This window comes from Pholis gunnellus (assembly GCF_910591455.1).
Source record: "Pholis gunnellus genome assembly, chromosome: 13".
Taxonomy (NCBI): domain Eukaryota; kingdom Metazoa; phylum Chordata; class Actinopteri; order Perciformes; family Pholidae; genus Pholis; species Pholis gunnellus.
This window is the reverse complement of record NC_136540.1, coordinates 9,327,781-9,348,188: the sequence shown is the minus strand read 5'-3', so window position 1 is coordinate 9,348,188 and position 20,408 is coordinate 9,327,781. Positions and strand designations below refer to the sequence as shown.

General features: G+C 41.2%; 1 protein-coding gene across 1 annotated transcript; it reads left to right on the top strand.

Annotated features, from left to right (window-relative positions):
- Positions 1-3,196: 3,196 nt before the first annotated feature.
- On the top strand, positions 3,197-18,553 carry grm5a (glutamate receptor, metabotropic 5a; the record flags this gene model as incomplete). The annotated part of the gene is made up of 17 exons (XM_079171995.1): positions 3,197-3,424; positions 3,522-3,655; positions 4,639-4,900; positions 5,355-5,469; positions 7,306-7,555; positions 11,474-11,709; positions 11,831-11,952; positions 12,037-12,161; positions 12,290-12,458; positions 13,706-13,832; positions 14,491-14,608; positions 14,796-14,982; positions 15,648-15,806; positions 15,916-16,041; positions 16,218-16,400; positions 16,523-16,692; positions 17,668-18,553. The coding sequence occupies 17 exons, from the start codon at positions 3,197-3,199 to the stop codon at positions 18,551-18,553; spliced, it is 3,597 nt and encodes a 1,198-aa protein (XP_079028121.1).
- Positions 18,554-20,408: the final 1,855 nt, after the last annotated feature.

Sequence of the window (20,408 nt, the reverse complement as noted above, 5' to 3'; positions counted from 1 at the left end):
CTGCAGTCAAGTGGGCTAATGAATAATAAGCCCCAGTTTGAATTCAAAGAGCTTTTTAAACGCTTGAAACATGCATATAAAAGAAGGTAGTTTTAATTGCACATTTGTCAAAAACTAAAACTGTAATCCTTTGGTGTTTTGTCACACGCAAAGTGTTTCCATCGTTCCCTTTCATCAAATCACGTTAGTGGATTTTTGTTTTGACTGTGTGGCACATGACCCCATAAAACCGAAAATTATTACCTTCAGCGTAAACTAATGCAGGAACCTAATACAAAGGGTTCACTGAGAACAAGCTGATGATAAAAGCAATTATTGCCTAAAGCAAGAATACTTGGTATTTACATTTGTACGCTTTCTGAGAAGAAAACTTTGATTACTTTTGAGCTTCTCAGTATTACTTGCTCACATGGTTTTCTACACCTAAGACCATGACCGTTGTGTGCCTTCGTAGTTAAACTTTTAGTCTAATGTTTTTGGAACTCTTTGAAAAGTGATATTTCTAGATCAGGAACGTCCATAACAGCAAACAAATCCCCACTAGATGGCGCCATGCGACTACTTCCAATATCCATCTCTCTCTTGAAAATGACCGCTCGCCATCTTTCCTTTCTCTGTCTCCACAGGCAACCAAACAAACCAGACTTTTACAGGCAAAATAATAATTAGTTTGGCTCCCGGTAATGAACCCCCATGTAGAAACATCTTCAATCACACATTTGACCTCCCTTTGATGAGACGTTCCAGACATCCTCTGTAAAGATTGTCGTTATTGAATATGCGTCACACATCATAGCCTCCAAAACATTCACACTATTCATTTTCCCTGTGCTAATTAACTGTCAATTCAAACGACGTTATTTAACTGGTAGCCTGCCGAAAGCCCCGATGATGCATGCATCTTACACCATAAACCACTGGATTGTTCACAAGTCAGATGAAGCTGTAAATGAGTTACTGTGAGTTCCTCGTATATGTCATTGTACCCAAACTGCATAGATCGATGTGTTTTCTCGTGCGGTGTGTAGCCGTTAAGGATGTTCCACTTGATCATCTGACCTGGACCACTAAATGCTCGCTGCATTTCCTAACCTGGTCATGATTTGATAGTTGTATCAAATGAAGATACTGCATTTTCCCCTCAGTGTTGTCACCATGCTGAAGCTACATGTCAATGGTGTGCCTGGCTATGTTCAGATTATTTCCTGGTTTTCCACTACAAATGAAGCCAAGTGTCACAAAACCTCGTTTTATAATTAAATTGCATGTTCGTTTGAGAGGATACTTTGTGTCTCAGCTATTGATCTCTTTATCAGACCAATATTCTTCCCTGTCGACCTTCTGGTTTGGTAACAACGACTATTTTGCTGTTTAGATTACTTTGATTCAAATACTGGGTCCCATGACGATCTTTAAAGAAACGGGCTATTGTAGTGTTTGAGAAATACACTTTGTACAATACAAAGGGACCTTTAGTTATGTTTGGAGTCATTCTGACCTGAGGCAAGAGAGGGAAAGGGCTTCAGTGGAAGTGCATTAAAGGATATTTTCTGTCCCGGACACTCATTTTCCATCCAGCTCAGAAGAACCCCAATCATGTCTCTTTGAACAGACTTTAATGACTAACTGAATATTGAAAAGTCATAAAGCGTCAAGGAGAATATAATAAAATAAAAAAGTCAGCCACAAAACAAAGCCATTCATACCAATCTATAGACATCGGGTTATATGGCCACGTTTTTTTTTTTTTATCTTTATCAACGGTTTTTAAAAGTGCAGCGGACAAGAACCCTGGAAATGTTAAATGTGACTTTCCAGTTAAAGGGAATCATCTCGTTTCAGTGTCTAATTAATTATTAATTCATCATCTCGAGTCGGTTACCACAGTTAGGCTACACTAAAACGGTGAAAGCGAGAGGGATTGGGGTCATCAAGAACTCAAAGTTTAAGAGAAAGAGAAACCCGCCCTCCCACTTGATTGTTGGCCAATCGCCGATGATCACGTGCCACACAAAAACGCCACTGTTGGTGCTTTAACTTGTATTCGTTAAGGATGTGAATTCTTAACGTTCATCCTTTATCCTCGCCTCCCTTAGCTTTCTACAGTTATGCTCATTTAGTCACTGTTGATGCTCCATGCGCTCCACTGTTTTGGAGTAGGAGGAGGAGGAGGTGGAGAAGGAGGGGGGGGGGGGGGGGGGGGGGGGGGGCGCGCCGTGTGCGTCAGTAACTCAAACATGTTCCAATAACGGGCTATATTATCTGCTGCTATTTGCAGTTTCCTGTAACCAGGCGGCAGGCTCGGCTTGAGCAGAAGCCTACAACGCGTTTCTTATTGCTCGTCTGTGAAGGAAACGATCTCAAAGGGAATGGCATCTGCAAGGCTGCTGACAGAAAACAGGTAGGCTGAAGTTGTCCGTATAGTTTGGCTATGCTGTTCGCACAATTAATTGATTGAGACTGAGTTTTACACAGGTTGTTAATTCTTGGTTGGACCACAAGCCTAAATGTCAGTTATTTTTTGTTGTTGCACGATTCACTGCCAACATAATTCTAGCACCATGGACAGCAACTTGATGCCATTTTTAGGGCTGTACGAAGGGGAAAGTTTACATAAGCTATGATTTGTGAATTAATAGACGAACCTACTTGTCTTTGCTCCACATGATAACTGTACTTAAAGGGACAGTTCCTCCCAAAATCAAAAAAACAATTTATTTTACCCGAAGTGTTAAATTATTTATTTTGTTGTGTAGTTTTAGAAATATGTAGAGATGTCTGCCCTTTCTAGAATATAATGGGACAACACGGCACTCGGCTTTTGGTGCTTAAAGCGCCAACAAAATAAAAATACATTTGAAAAATTCCACAGCAATGTCTATTTCAAGAAATCATGACCTGGTTAATAATCAAAATGATCCACATACATGTGAGGTGTTTCTTGAAAGAACTGTTTTCTTTCAACCAAATTTCTTACATTTTTAAAATACATGTGCGCCTTGACTGAGTAAGTCTGTACAAAAAAAATCTTGGTGTATTGTCTGTTTAACAAACATTTACTATTGTCTACATGCTGAGCTCAATTACTGCCAATCCCTTTAATTTTCTTCAGGAATCCAACCTTTACCCCAGGCACTACAAGCACCATGCCAAAGACAGCACATTCATCTGAACGTCAGCTCTAAGAGGACAGAGGATGACAGGAGGTGCAAGGAGGAACAGAGGGATGGGAAACAGATCAGGGTTATATGTGAGGCTAGTAGCAGTGAGTGTGTTACTGGGAGCTGATCTGAGCTGGCTGGGCCTGAAAGAGCAGGGTGGGGTCAATGCTCAGAACACTGAGAGAAGGGTTTTGACACACATCCCTGGTGACATCATCATAGGAGCTCTGTTCTCCGTCCACCACCAACCACCTGCAGACAAGGTACATGCTTTGTGTGTTTCTGTGCATGCGCTCGTTTTCTCCACCTGTGTATGTGGGATAAATGTTAGTAATCTCAGTTGTGTAAAACTTTGTTCAGGTCCATGAGCGAAAGTGTGGTGCGGTGCGTGAGCAGTATGGGATCCAGAGAGTGGAGGCCATGCTGCACACTCTGGATCGAATCAACGCAGACCCCGCTATTCTCCCGAATATCACCCTGGGCTGCGAGATCAGGTCAGAAACCGTACACAAACATTCTGATGTTGTTGTTGTTGTTGTTGTTAAGGACCTATACTGTTGAATTATGAGAGGACCATGTGTTGACACAATGAAGAATTGTGATACATTTGTCTGAGAGAGAGACCAGAAAGACAACAAAGTACATCTTACACAGAATAGCAAGAGTAAGATATAGCAATCTTCCCGAAGCTGACAATTTAAACTAATTTAGACTAACTTCCAGGAGACTGTAGGTAACTGAGGAGTGCTGGCTAACACACAGGTGAACAGTGGCTGGAGGAATTAGGTTATAACGTGTGAGTGTAAGCAATGAGATAAACCAGACAGAGGCAGGCATCCAGAATTTCAGGAATTAAAACCCACAGGTCGCAAAACAGGGCAATCTGACCTGTTGACAAAAAGTCAACAGGTTGGAGATATTTCCTTAAATTCAAAGGACAGGTGAAGATTATTTCAAATTAAAGGTACTACACCACTCAAATGTCATCTATGAATGTTGAAGAAGTTAGCTGCCTCAATCATTCCTCTTCCCCATGAGGGCAGTGAAGTGAACCCTTCCAAGCGCAACTACACTGTAAAAAATGAGGGACTAAATCCACAGCACAACAATAATTTTAAAGTTCAGCTGAAACCAATAAGAGGCTGATTGATGGTTGATTTGATGTTGACTTACATGTGACTACCAGGAATTATCTCACCACTGCATCTCAGCAAGGAAACAAAAAAAGACAAATTTGTACAAAAAAAGATTTGGAGGATTGATTTGACTGACTCAGACTGCTTAAAGCTCATATTAGCTTTGGCTGAACTTTGGATTACAGATTTCTCACTGCTCTAAAAATAGTTTTTGTTATTTTTTTCAAAAGCATGAGGTGCAGACTATGTTCTTAAAAAGCATCCAACTGGCTTCTCCAAGCGATCTTCTTATTTCCATGCTGCTTGCCTAAACAACATTGAACTCCATCTGTCTATACCAGGGACTCATGCTGGCACTCTGCAGTGGCGCTGGAGCAAAGCATTGAGTTCATTCGGGACACACTAGTGTTCAACGAAGAGGAGGAGAGCCAGGGCAGGTGTACTGCCGAGGCAGGGAGCATGCTGCTGCAGTCGAAGAAGCCCATTGTGGGACTGATTGGACCAGGATCCAGCTCTGTGGCCATCCAGGTGCAAAATCTCCTCCAGCTCTTCAACATCCCACAGATCGCTTACTCGGCCACCAGCATGGATCTCAGTGACAAGGTAAGACCAGTTAACAAAAACAATGACATCAAAGTTTGAGAAAACTTCAAACCTTCACGTTGAATTACAAGCAAAAATATCAAACGTTGATTCTTTCTCGGCAGTTACTGGTTTGAGGTTTGATGGAAATCATCTTGAAGAGACTTTAAGTCTGCTTTTTACATGTTTAAGTTCAGTGTAGACTTTACAAAGTAACCTGACTTGAAACTATGTTGTATAATGACGATAATGTAGCCATGACAACAACAAAAGCAAACAGTTCCTCGCCTATCTCAAGGACGATTTTCACATCATAATATAAGGAAAGCTGGTGATTGAAGGCCAGATATAATATATTCAAGAAGTCAATGGACGATAAAATGGAATGGGGTTTGCAATGGATGCATGAGTAACTGGAAGACATGCTGTCAAGAATACTGCCAGCACTTGTGAACATGTAAATTCCTTCCAACAGAGCCTCTTTAAATATTTCATGAGGGTGGTGCCGTCGGATATGCAACAGGCCAAAGCCATGGTGGACATTGTCAAGAAATACAACTGGAGCTTCGTGTCCGCAATACACACAGAGGGTGAGACTGTGCACGCATGTGTGTTACCTCCTTACATTTGGCATTTCTTTTGACATTTCTATCATTCTCCTTTCATCTCCCTATCTCATCATTATTTACACATGTATTAAACAACATTTATGATGTTTACACTCATGAGCTGCCTATTTATCGGTTGCATCTGTTCAATCTTTTGTAGTTTTATACAATGTGAAGCTTATAATAATTTCTATTATTACCTTAGCAAGGCAGTGCCACGCATACCATGCTACTCGTTGTTTCTGTACAGTGGAAGCCATTATATCTATGGGATGAATAAGAAATCCATGTGAAATTAGCTGTGATTATATATTTTCTGTAATCATGTTCATCATTGGCAACGCTTCCCAGGGAACATCTGCCAAGGGCTTTGAACTCTCTGGTCATCACGGTGCTCTGTCCACTGATTTCAGTAAGGCTTAAGCCACTGATCACATTCTCACAACAGTTCCTTATTATCAGATTTCCATTATTCATAATTTTTTTGTCCTATCTATATGTTACTTCTTGATTCAGTGAAAAGGATAGATGCTTGAAAAGAGGCGGATACTGTTGCATCTCTATTGTTGTCCTTTGAGGACGGTGTGATGGATGATCACACCGTCCTTTTCTTTTTTTTGTCACCCCAAGTGAATATGATATTTTGTAGGGCAGATGAGGCTGATCACCACTTCTGCCCCCAAAGCAACCCCACCCCCTGCTGTAGACATCTAGGCGATATCAACACACAGGGTTATCACACATTCAAAAGATCCAGCCCTTGAATCACTAATCCCACCTATTCAGAAACAAAATACATCGTTTTGGCATCGTTGTCAATATCAAATACCAAAATATTTCATACGCTCTTAATTCGCTCAATTTATTGCTTCTTTTTGAATCTATTAATGTCTCAAGGCCATATGTTTATGAAATAAATCCCACTTGATAGGAATGAGTGCTAAATCCTGACTGGATCATTCCGGTTTATTCCATATAGATACCAAACTGTTGCAGAGGAGGATTAAAAAAAAAGGTCTTTTGCACACCAAATGTTCTCTTTCAGGATAAAACCTCACGTCTTAAGTAGCTCTCATTGTAAGAAAAGCCCTAGTTTTAATGTGTATGATGTAGACTATGTTGCTCATCTTATTTTGTATTACATTTTGCCTATACCTGTAGACAACAAACTTGTTCTTATTTACAATGTTGACCGCATAGAAGGTTAAAAAAGGCCTAGAAAGGAAAGAAATATCAAAGAAGAAAACAAAATCATTATAATTCAAACAGAAATGGCAACATCATCAGCCACATTAACAGAGAGTTGAATCGAGGTGAAAATACAGTTAAACAAAAGAAACATGTTACGACTCAATGGGAGTACAACGTATTCTTAGTATTAATGAGAAGGATGCCTCAAACAGTGTCATGCCCAGAGTGATAGTACACTTGCTTAGCAACAGAAAGTAGATGACCTAATTTCCAGCAAAAACAGGAGAATGTAACCCCTGACAGCTGCCATAATGGGGACAAATTTACTCGATTCCCAAGTGTTGTGCTGGCATTACACCAGTCTATTTGATCGTGTACTCTGTGTTTGCGTGCGCCTGTGTGTGTCTCACAAAATCGCAAGAGAGCATTTGTAAAATAATAGTATAGTATAGTATAATATAATATAGAAGTGGATGATTTTTTGACAATGCAAAAAATAAAAAAAAGCAACTGCCATCATCTAAACTGCTTTCTTAAAGAATCCCGGTGGTTTGGTTGCTTTAATTGGGTAACAAATCCCAGATGTTGTGTGTGCAGTGAATTACTTTCATGTATTCCCTTCCATAGGTAATTATGGTGAGAGTGGTATGGAAGCATTTAAAGACATGGCAGCAAAGGAGGGGATCTGCATCGCCCACTCTGATAAGATATACAGCAACGCTGGGGAGCAGGGCTTTGATAAGCTACTGCAGAAGCTACGAGCCCACTTGCCCAAAGCCAGGGTCGTGGCCTGTTTTTGTGAGGGCATGACGGTCCGAGGCATATTGATGGCCATGAGACGACAGGGTCTGGTGGGAGAGTTTCTGCTGGTTGGAAGGTGAGTGGAGAATTGTAGTATGTAGAATCGATGACGTGTTTTTGCTTCAATTAGAGGCTAAAAGAAATGACTGAAGTTTTTGTGTTTCAGGTTGTTTTTTTTGTGTTAATTTCCAATCCAGACTGCTTTCATGTCCAGCATCATCAGACAAGATGTGTTTGTTTTCATTGGGGCCATCTTTGTCCTCTCATCGTCATTCTTAGCATCACCTTCATCGCATCCATCAACTTCATGGTGGTCTGGGATGGTCAAGGTATTTTTAATGAACTTCTTTTGTGATTACATGACACTGTGACACAGACTTGGATCACACTAGTAATATGCTAATTTATGTTTATCTAAATTTGATTCGGTGCTTCATACTACCTTTTTTATTCAGTCCATATCGATGCACTTGTTGCTATCATTAAGGAAGGCTAACCAAGCCTGCTTTGTTTTTATTTACCATTCCAAATAATAATTCTAAGTAAGACCATCCTTTAGCTCTACAATCCCTATAGAGAAATGCAGTAAAATAATCATAAATCAATATTAAATAGAATAATATTGTTATGTTAATTGTCACAAAAGTACAACAAAAAAGAGCGAGAGCTGGGAGTCAAATAAAGTCAGCATATCAGGGATTTCTTATTAAAAGTGGCCACCTAAATAGACAAACGAATAGATGAGGCAGTGATGGTTTTCCTATTTTCTTTCAGGGATGTATTACAACTTCAAATGGTTCATGCGTAGATTCATTTAGGCAGAACACATGTTGAAGACTGGGCATACGATGCAGGAGAGACAATATGCAAATGAAAACACAAGGGGAAGAAATATGTGCATGAAAGTAGGGGTTGATTTAGCAGGAGGTTTCACTCTCTCCGAGAATAACGTGTTTTATTTTAAGGGTTAGCTCTCGAGCTCAGTCTTGTCCCTCGTGTTCTAGAAATGCGTTCCCTCATTAGGAGCCACATATGTAGGCTGTCGCTCAAATCTGACAGCAGGAAACATAAAATAACCTTGAACTACATATTGCAAAAACATCATGCTCTCTCATCCATAATACCACACAGAGCCTCCAGACAGGTGTCATCTGTTCTTTATTAAAGATCACAGTTCACTTGTTAAGATTTTTCTCCTTGCTGTTCTGTTTTGTTGTTGATTAGATACGAGATGTACTGTTAAGGTGGCAAATTGTGTCACTTTTGATAAGATCTTATATGAGCATGCACTATGTGTGTGTCCTATGTGTCCTTTTATTGGTTCTGCCCTTCAGCATCATGTTTCTGACCTCACTTTGTTGCCTCCACTACCGTTCTTGTTATTAGTGTTACCCTCACAAACTATCCTTTTGATGTTAGCCTGGAGGATTTGTCACCAGGTCTTTGTGCGTGTGTGTGCAGTGCATTCATACTTCCATTTATAGAAAGAGAGAGACTGAAGGAGCAGGTAATTAAAATACATCTTTTTTTGTTGCTGTTTTGTAGCCAGCACTGCTTAAGCCAATTTTGAGCCGTTGTATCCAAGCCACTGTCTGTCTTTAGATTGTTTGTACAGAAATCAATGGCCAAATCTGCCCAACTATAGGGTATATTGCCATTCAATTTGATACACATTTATGTCGTACTCAAGATGAATTTTAGTAACTTTGGTGATCCCTAAACTTGTTCAGTTTAATTTTAGAAATGGACCCATTTCCAGCTTCAAGTTCGTACCACTACAATGCAAAGTATCCACTCAGAAAAGATACGGCTGGATAGTTGACCAGTATTATGTTGTACGAGGTGAAAAAATAGCACAGCGTGTGAGTAAGTGTGTGTATGTGTGAGCACACACTTGTGTGTGTCTTCAAGCTTGTAGGTGGTGTAGCAACACGCTGCACACAGCATATTGCCCTCCAAGGTCGTTGTGTGGGTTTCAGAGCTCTCGTTCAAGAGTGATTCAAACTATCCAGAGTCGAAGCCATCCATGCTTTTCATTTCCATTCCTGTCCTTTTTATACTAGTGTACCATTTCTGTGCTCGCTTCTCTAAGGATGCGTTATGAAATGATCTCCTACCTCACCTAGAGAACCAGGCATCATAAAAAAAAAAACACCCACACTACTGTTGTATAACTCGAGCTCGGTTAGCGCAGTTTCAAAAATGACTTCCTTTGCTTTTCTTGCCAGTTAGAAGGAGATGGGTGCATTTCTTTGTGTCAGCGAGGTATGAGTCTTCCCATTTATGCACGTGTGTGGAGGTGTAATCATCAGCCCTCTGTCTTTGTTGATCGTAGACACGCGTCTAGTGGGAGGAATGATAATAGACGGAGTAGAAACCTATTCAGTTCACTGACAAGACAGCTTTTTTAGGCCAAGCCCACAGTGTTTTTGAATAAATAACAGATCAGATGTTTGCAAACACTGCAGTCTGATGGTGTATGTCTGGTGTGGTTCATTGAGCATCAGATATTTTTTGGGATTATAGTAAGAAGGTGTTGTACCAAACTGCCTTTAGAATGAAACAAATAATGAATCCTTTACATAACATTTCCAAGTTATAAATCAATATATGTTCTGCAGATTGGTTCACAGGAATCCCATGTTTCTGCAATGCAGGGCTCCTAGGGCTGTTAAAATCAGTAACCTCCTTATTACAAGTGTGTCCCGATGAATGTGGAGACACAGCTAATGAGCCCATAGAGATCTTATTAATGGACACAAACTTTGCTAACAGAAATATGTGACCATGGAAGTAGTACAACAATACAACACAAAACGGCATGGCCAAGTCCTGCCGGCACCATCGACCTTTGATCCCTTGATGTTTATTTCAAGCCATCTTTGCACATGAACATACTTTTAAAAAGACACTTCACAATTCTTCAAACTTGGATGTGTGAGCAAATACTTTTCATTTTAATCACCCAGTGAGTCTTGTGTTGGTACATCTGAGTCATCATAATAAATATTTAATTTTACTGTAACTCTCTGCAGAGCATTCATTAGGTTCATTTTGCGACGCACCACCTGTCTCTCTCAATCTGTGTAACGCTGGTATAAAATATAGCCATAGGCACTAACTAAAGCTGTTTACAGCAGGCTATATTGAAAATGCATTGCTATCATGGACCTCTTTATTAAAATATCTCAGACTACATACGGTATCCTGTTTTTACCCTTATCCTCCATTTTGTTAAATCCTTGATTTCTGAGATATTTCGCGTCAACTTGTTTAATATGAGCTAATTCTAATGAGCTAATTTCTGCATCTTGGAATGCTGAGATGGGCTATTTCAAGATGTCAGCCCCTCTGCTATTCTTCTGTTGATGAAACCAGTTTCTTACGGTATAATTGTGAACCAGGTTCAAGGCTAACTATGGAAGAACCCCAGTAGATAACTATAGTGTTGGTTAGGGTTGGAGCTATTCTTCAGCATCAGCGTCATAATCCGAATGCTGCTTTAGTATGAAATATGAGGACAGATGTTACAGAGAGGCCTCCCTTGTAATGGACAATAGAATGTCTACCTTTATTAAATTATTTGTGTCAGGTTTACCGGTTCCTTACAGATAACAGACAATAACAACTTTTCCTGAGTCGAGTCTTGCTGAGGTGACGGTGCTGAATCAACCGCCAAATCTTGGTGTGGGTTGCAATATTGAGCAAAAGTTAGCGAGATGCTAAAATGGTACTCAATGCGCTCAATATATGTAAATGAATGGTTTCTGTGTACGAATTAGAAAGATTTTCTATTGTCTGTTTTATTATTTGCATGTATGCATTTACTATACATCTCAGCATTTGAATTAAAAAATGTTATCAATAGCCTTTGAGAAAAAACATAAATGAAATAGAAAAAACCCTGGTCAAATATAAAGTCTTGTAGACCGATCTTTATTCTAACAACGTGCTGTACCTTGTCTGTCTCCCTCTTTCTCCCCCTCCTGTCCAGTGATGGCTGGGCAGACAGGTCTGATGTGACAGATGGCTACCAGAGGGAGGCAGCTGGTGGAATCACGATAAAGTTGAAGTCGGCATATGTGACCTGGTTCGACGATTATTACCTGAACCTGAAGCCTGACGCCAACCTGAGAAACCCCTGGTTCCCCGAGTTCTGGCAACATCGCTTCCAGTGCAGGTTGAGGGGGCATCCGCAGGAGAGCAGCATGTACAACCGCACCTGCACCTGTTAGTACAACATCATGTTCCACACACCTCCTCATTGTATTCACATCCCTAAATGTTTCAACATCAGTTTAGATTACAGTGACTGGGTTTGTTCTTATGAGCAGGTCTCTGTCCTCCACAGGGAGAGAGTCTCTGCGCCATCAGTATGCCCAAGACACCAAGATGGGCTTCGTCATAAATGCCATCTATTCAATGGCTTACGGTCTGCACGCCATGCAGCAATCCCTCTGTCCAGGATATAAGGTACGACAATGAACAGTGTGCACATTTATGCTCTCACACTGGGCTTGACAGTATTGACCGTGTTTGCTCCTCCCCTGATGACAGGGATTGTGTGAGATCATGCGACCCATTGATGGCCGCAAGCTGCTGGAATTCCTGATGAGAACCAACTTTACTGGTGTTTCTGGGGAGACCATCCACTTTGACCAGAATGGAGACTCACCTGGCAGGTAAGGACTATGTTGGGGAAGGCAAGAGGGAAATGAAGAAGTAGAAAGAAATCTTGTTTATATAAAGTGTATATATATATATATATTTATATACACATATATTCATGCTCACAATATATGTTCCTCAGGTATGAAATCATGAACTTCAAGCGCACGGGCGAGGATGAGTACTCTTACATCCATGTGGGAAGCTGGGATCAGGGTGGCCTAAAGATGAACGATGAGGAAATCTGGAGTAACAACAGTGACATCATCCAGTCAGTCTGCTCTGAGCCCTGCCAGAAGGCACAGATCAAGGTATGCACCACTCCAACACACAGTTTGACATTGTCAGAAAGATTTTTGTTTTAAAATTGATTTGTTTCATTTATTAAGTAACTACAAATGCGTTAAACTGTATCTACCGTGTATTTGCATGCGTGCAGCAGAGTATTTATCAACCTCTTCAAGCAATATTCACTATAGACCAGAGAACACACAGTATAATAATGTTACTGAAGAAAAGACCCACACAGCAGCCATTGCCGGCGACCACAGGTTTGCAATCTGCAAAGTCAATCCAATCACATCCTCCAACACCCCACCAGGGACTCAGCAAAGCTCTTTGTTCAAGCTTTAATCATGTCCCATCTGGGTTTCTGTAACTCCCTGCAGCTTCTCCAAATCATGGAGAACAATGCAGTCTGTCTCCTCTTAATTATCCCAAAAAGTCTCTAACATTAAAACCCTTCCTACACACTCTACACTAACTCCCAGATAATGTGGCAGCTTGTAGGGAATTCAAAACTCCAGACAAATGCTTTGAAGAAGATCTGCTTGTTCACACCTTCAGACCTTACACCACAGCCCACGTTCCGGGCTTTACGATCTACCAACTGCTTGTCTCTCTCTGACCTGTGCTGAGTTTGACAAAACGATAGCAGTCGTTCCCTCGCTCCTATCAGATCGGCAATGCATTTCTCTAAAGAGAAAATACCTCACACATTCTCTCAGAGTTCCGCTCACTAAACTATTCCTTTTTACCCGTCCATGAAGCCTGTCCCAGAATCCTATCATAGAACTACAGAAACATGTAAAATGTTCACGCTCAAGAGCAGTTTTCCAGATCTCCTGACCTCCATGTCTTTACACTGTGAGAGGAAACTGGAGCACCCAAGGGAACGCCAGGCAAACGTGCAAGTTCCACAAAGAGATATGAACCCAGAACTTTCTGCAAGTGAAAGCCTGAACCACTGACCCACCATGCCTCCTCTCTCCTCAGCTTATTTTCACACTGAAGGGCTGATAAAACAAAGAGACGGGTTTTTTTTGTAATAATGAGGATACATTTATTCCACACATCTCTCTTTTTTTCTTCCTTTGATCCCCTGACGGAGAAATCCTCATTTCCCTGCCCTTCGGGCAGTCAGAGTGTAAGATTAGCTACATAAAAATACCATTGGGGCTTTGAGACCTTTCCGCCCTCCTCATACTGGTGTGTGTGTGTGTGTGTGTGTGTGTGTGTGTGTGTGTGTGTGTGTGTGTGTGTGTGTGTGCGTGTCCAGGTGATCCGTAAAGGAGAGGTGAGCTGCTGTTGGACTTGCACCCCCTGCAAGGAGAACGAGTTTGTGTTTGATGAGTACACTTGTCGAGCCTGTGTCCTTGGCTTCTGGCCAACTGATGACCTCACTGGTAAATACACTTTGTTTGTGTGTCTGCTACTCGCACATACAAGATCTCCAAACAGACCAGAAGAGCCTTGAATGTGGGTCATGCACTCACGGTGCACCCAAAATCCCCTGTCACAAACTGGCAAACATTCTGACACAGAAATCAACACTGCGGGACTAATAAAGGATTATCTTATCTTATCTTATCTTAACACAAATACTTCTTAACTTCAAAGTCTGTAAAAACAATTTGAAACCCTTTCCTTACCCTTTTGTAATAAATTATTGTTTACAAATCCTGTTCCTCTGTAGATTTATAAAACACATAAAGGCAGTTTTCAAGTGGATCCTCCTGAGGAGAACAGCTGTGTGCTTAACCTGTCGTCCCTCTGATCTATCCCTTTATGATCCCTCATCTCTCCTTTACAGATCTCTTTAATCTTTCACAAGTCCCATGACACCTGCATCATAAACTGAATATTTTACACATAACAACATAGATGTTGTTCACAGTAAACAGTGCAGTATGAGTGAATCTCTTTTGCTGCTTTCACTATAAGCTCTGAAGCTGTGACATACAAATACATGAACAAACCATCCTTGTACTACCACTCTTTTAGACAAATCAAACGTGTCTGTGTCTTCCTTTCTTGCTACCATGATCCCTCTGTATCCTGCAGGTTGTGAGCCAATCCCTGTGCAGTATGTGCGTTGGGGGGATCCAGAGCCCATTGCTGCAGTGGTCTTCTCCTGCCTGGGCCTTATGGCGACACTTTTTGTTACTTCTGTCTTCGTCAAGTAATTAAATCCTACAGCTTTACTATTCATGTGCATAAACAGTAAAAATCAATGTGTCAAAAATGTATCCAACTTCAATCGCAAGAACGTGAACCAACGCAGTAATGGGTTCAAAAGTAACACCTTTACTGCTCCAGCTGCTTTTTAACAATTTTGTGAACCTAGATATAATTTGATCCATCCGTAGATTTTGGGACACTCCAGTGGTCAAGTCATCCAGTCGTGAGCTCTGCTACATCATCCTGGTTGGAATATGTCTGGGCTATCTGTGCACCTTCAGCCTTATCGCCAAGCCCCACATAGTCTACTGCTACCTCCAGCGGCTGGGAATCGGCCTGTCCCCTGCCATGAGCTACTCCGCGCTGGTTACCAAGGTACTTTCTTTTCTGTTTTGCTGCCATGAAGTAGAGGAACAAACCCAGTGTAAGTAGTACATGTTAGTATCATGAGCCCAAGGTACCACCCTTAGCCGATTTTGATTGTTCTATTGAACTCTACAGCGTATCAAACTATTCCATACCGTAAAAAGCTATCTTGACAGCCTCAAATCTAAGTGATCTTAAATGAAATGGCTTCAAGATTTAAGATTCTAGTTTTCTTCCATGTTGTGAAACCGTTCCATGTGAAACAGGATGTTGGGATTGAAATACACTTGAATAGAAGGTTCAGAAGTCAACAGAGGTGGAGGACCAAACGGAGGAACATGCAGTTAGAGTATGCAATATATGAAAGGAGAGAGACGTCTATGATGTTGCAAACTGACACATTTGATCCTACAACTTGTCCACTATCGCAATCCAAAGTTTTTAGCATTAATAGAAGGGCATCTAAGGATAAGTGCAGGAGTAACATAGCTACTTCCAGAGATTGGAAGTTGGACAGTTGTAAGGGAGGTAAGAATTGTATCCGTGTGTGGGCAGAGGGTGATGTTTAAGATCTGGAAACTGAAAAGGGGATTATTGTTATGAATCACATGCGTTTTTATCCACAGTAGATGTAAGTCAAGCCTGCATAACCATTTGATCTATTTTTGATCCAGACCAACCGTATAGCAAGGATCTTGGCAGGCAGCAAGAAGAAGATCTGCACCAAGAAACCGCGCTTTATGTCCGCCTGCGCACAATTGGTCATCGCCTTCCTACTCATACTGCTGCAGCTTGGGATTATTGTGGCACTCTTTGTCATAGAGCCACCAGAGGTTTGTGTGCGAGTGTGTGTGTGTGTGTGTGTGTGTTTTACAGTGTGGGGGATGTTCAATTACATTTACTTATACAGCTACAGTGACCTCTCCCGTTCTCCTCTCTAAGGTGATCTATGACTACCCCAGTATCCGTGAGGTGCACTTGATCTGCAATCTGACCACTCTGGGGGTGGTGGCGCCGCTGGGCTACAATGGCCTGCTTATCCTGAGCTGCACCTTCTACGCCTTCAAGGTACCTCAGCACAACAGTAGTTAATAACACACAGTCCCATTGTACTTTCTCTATCAGACTCATAATGTTCTTTGTTTGCACTCAGACCTTTTCTCATTTTTCGTCCCCTTGTATCCTGTTGGTTCTACTTCAATTTAAACGGCTTTAAAATGTCCTTTCTTCCCTTTCTCCCACAGACTCGGAATGTTCCGGCTAATTTTAACGAGGCCAAGTATATTGCCTTTACCATGTACACCACGTGCATCATCTGGCTGGCCTTTGTTCCTATTTACTTTGGCTCTAACTACAAGATCATAACCATGTGCTTTAGTGTCAGCCTCAGTGCCACAGTGGCTCTCTGTTGCATGTTTGTCCCAAAGGTAAGAAATGGAAACTCAAATTCTCAGAATCACAATGAAAAACTCACACGAAACTCATTGTCAATCTTTCTTTTGCATTTTTATGCGAATAGTTTTTTTTTTATATTCATTTTTGTGTTCAGGTGTACATCATGCTTGCCAAGCCTGAGAAAAATGTCCGGAGTGCTTTTACAACATCCACAGTGGTGCGCATGCATGTGGGTGATGCCAAGAAAACGACCAAGACTGGCAAATCCTCTAGCAGCATGGCCAACTTGTTTCGACGCCGTGGTTCCGTGCATGACAACATCAGGTATGGGGACCCGAGTGGGTATTAGGCAATGGAAACCTTTGCTCAGTTGCTTAAAGAAGAATTTCCATTAACTTTCCATAGAAAAAGAGTGTATATTGTATGTTGTATATGCTGCATTTTGAAGCTCTTTAATTATGTTTTCTCCCGCATGTCCCCAGTATTTCTATTATGTCACCTTTTTTTGCCATTGATAACTCTATACAATGTGGCAAAAGATTGTTTTGAGAGAGTCAAAATCCTATGAATTATATTATTAGTTTTTGCCTTAGGCACTCAATTAAATTGGATGAGTTATTAAAAATCACACTATAAAAATACCAGCAAAACCATAGATTGCATTGCAATCACTCAGCATTTTACCTCATCTCAGGACTTTTTTCAGTAATGGTCTAGGGTCCAAAAGGATGGTCCAGCAAGAGGGTGCTAAGAGGGAAAAACTGCAGGTGTGTAGTGACATGGCAGAGAAACTATAGTACCCACAGTCTAAACTACTAAACTGACACCCCTATATTTAAGGTGTTTCTGTCCATGAGTCCATGTATACAGATTAAAACCCTGCTGAGACATTTCCAAGAAAACAACGGTCCCTGTTCCTTCTTAAACTGTCTTTGGGAAATCAGAGCTGAATCCACTACAACAGGCTGGATATGCCAAGAAAAACTGCTCCCTGAGCTGAGAAAAGGCAACCTCATTTGGGTTAAGTTTTCCCAGAGGTGACACACTGCCTTTAAGGATTTCTCTTTCTAGGGAAGAGAAAAAACAAAATGGCGAGAGATGTAAAATTACTCAGACAGCAAAAGATAGAACGGGGGATGGTAGAAATGGTAGAAAGAAGTAAAACATGAAAAAAGCTACCCTGGTACGATAGTAATGTCCAGTACATGTTTACACATAATGTCTTATATGCAGTATCAGTATTTATAATAATCTTTCATCAAATGTAAACAATTCTTATGTCTTTCATGTGTGTTGCAGTTCCAATGGGAAATCGGTGACATGGTCGCAGAATGAGCACAGCTACAGGCCAAACATATGGAAGAGGATGTCATTCCATGTCAAGAAAAAGGAGGTAGTCGAGACGAACCAGACAGCCATCATCAAGCCTTTCTCTAAAGGAGGAGATGCACCTGCGGATACAGGCGCCAAAGAGCAGTTTGAAGAGCAACAGGTGTCTCAGCCCTTCAGCTGCTCCCCCTCTCCATCACCAAGGGTTTTCCAGGGAGGAGAAAATGGAGAGGATGGACAAGCCTTACCCACCTACGAGACTGAGAACCCAGCTGGGGTCAGGAGAAGAGGTGGGGACAACAGCCAGGGTGTTGGTATGGTGGACTGTGGGGACATTAGTGTCATAGGCGTTGGTGACATCGGCATGGGGATGATTGGTGCCCAGGCTCAGGGCACCACTATCATGGACCAAATCAGCTGTGTGGTTAATCGTTTCACTGCCAACATCAGCGAGCTGAACACCATGATGCTGCCAGGGGGAGTCCCCGCCAACGCCTCACCTACCACCGCTCTGCCTGCAGCTGCAGATGCCGCCCCCTGCCCACCTCAGTACCTCGCATCCAGAAACAGGCAGGCCGCCTCCACCGTCACCACATATGCCGAGGTCGCCGTCGTCTCCAATCTCTGCGAGAATCGACCAGCAGGTAAGATTTACGAGCACCTGGCCGGGACTTGCGTGAGTAGCAGGCGAGCCAAGGATATGGAGGAGCTGGTGGCTCTGACGCCTCCCTCCCCGTTTAGAGACTCATCTCTGAGCTCCAGCGGCAGCTCACCGCCCTCGCTGTCTCCAGCCTCTGAGGACGAGTATGACCAGCTGCTGCTGAGACACTACTGCCAGAGCTCCTCCTCTCTCTAAACTCTGCTCTATCTACACATTTCTTCTACTTGTTTTTACTCTATATGGAGTATTTATTTTTAAAGAAAACGCTTCAGACCGGAAAACAGACTCCTGGATGCCTTTCTATATGTGGATATTTTGAATGTTTAAGCCGTTTTTTAAAATTTCATTTTCAGATTGGGATGAATCCACTCACACATTGGAGAAATACCATTGGCAAGACTGCAAATTCTAAATGCTGAAATTAAGCTGAGCAATGTGAGTGCTTCATTGTTTGTCTCCAAGTGAGTAAAAAATCTGAAACACACTTATGGGCATTTTACTTTTAGATGCTGTGCTTGATACAGGTATCTGACTTTTCAAATCCCAAAGACGATACTGAGATAAGCCGAGAAAACATATGTAAAATTGCTTTTTGAATTTTTATTTCATTATATAATGGTTATCAATCTTAAGTGGGGAAATTGACCAAATATTCATGTTCAGTGTTTCTTTGTATTATGCCAAAATGGCTCATACACTGACTCTCAAAATGGCATTTGAATTGTTTAGGTAAGTGCAGGTATTGTAACACTCAATATAGTTGTATTTAAGTTGTATATTTTGCGTCTCAAATGACCATAAACCAATTAGTTGTAATTGCTTACTGTATATAATTGCTGTTGACTAATCTTTAATATTTTGAGACCTGGGTGGATGCAGATTGTATCAGCATGAAGGCATCTGTCCAGAATAACTTTGTCTGACATCAAAAGGTCAAGTGTGACACATTTTTTCTTGCCCTCTAATTTGTTGTCAATCCTGGAAGACACAAGCGAGCATTTTGTATCCTGATGCTAGAATAGAAAGTGTACAGATGCTGCATTATTGTATGCAAATCAGGAAGCAGGTTTTTCTGAGTGGCGAGTTCTTAACAGCCTTCCCTTTGTACCGAGAATGAAACCATCCTGAGAACAAAAGACACAACACCATCAGGTGTCTTAAAGAGATTATGGACTACTTGGATGTTTTCTTTAATTCTTTCCTTTAGATGTGATTTATCTGAATGTATGATAAGTTGTAATTTGAAGTGGACCAAAATGATCTACCACCTCAGGATGTGTCTGAACCGAAATACTTTCCGATTCAGCTCCTACCTGCTGAACGACTGCTGTCATCTGTTGGCTCAAAGTGTTTCCAGTTTGCATGATGTCAAGATTTGGTTGCACTATTTAAGTTATATTTGTAATTAATTACTTTTTGATATTGTTAATGTGAAACCAATAAGATGAATAGCTACAGTAGCAAAATAATGATACTATCAGTGTGTGTATATTGATGTGTTTTTAAGGTTAGTTTTGAAAGTGTGCCAGATTTTCCTGACATCTGTTGATAAACAGCGGTTTCTAGCCTGGCTTTTTACCTACATATGTGCCAATGTCTCCTTGCAGTAAACGGCATTGTGTTTCTATAGATGGGCTCATGTGTCAGGCATTATAAGGAGGATATATTATTTTTTTATAATATTCATGACATTTTGACTATGTTATTTATTATGCTTGAAAATATTCAATGAATATGCTTTTTTTTGTATCTGCATTTTGGCCTCTCTGAGGATGTAGATGAATGACAGTAGGGATTGAAAGGCTAGCAGATGATGATGTTCAAGCGGAGCTAGCTTATGCTGATTTATCTGTCCTTCAGTCCCCATTTATTCTGTATGTTTACACAGGCAGGAATGTATTCAGGTTCTTTTTTTTATGTGCACTGTTTTTCTACTGGCTGTTGATGTAAAAATCACCATAGACAATTGCCATATTTGCATGCAGGTTTGTGCCAATTTTGCAGGTGTATACGCTTTATGCCAATAATTCACTGATATAATCTACAGAAG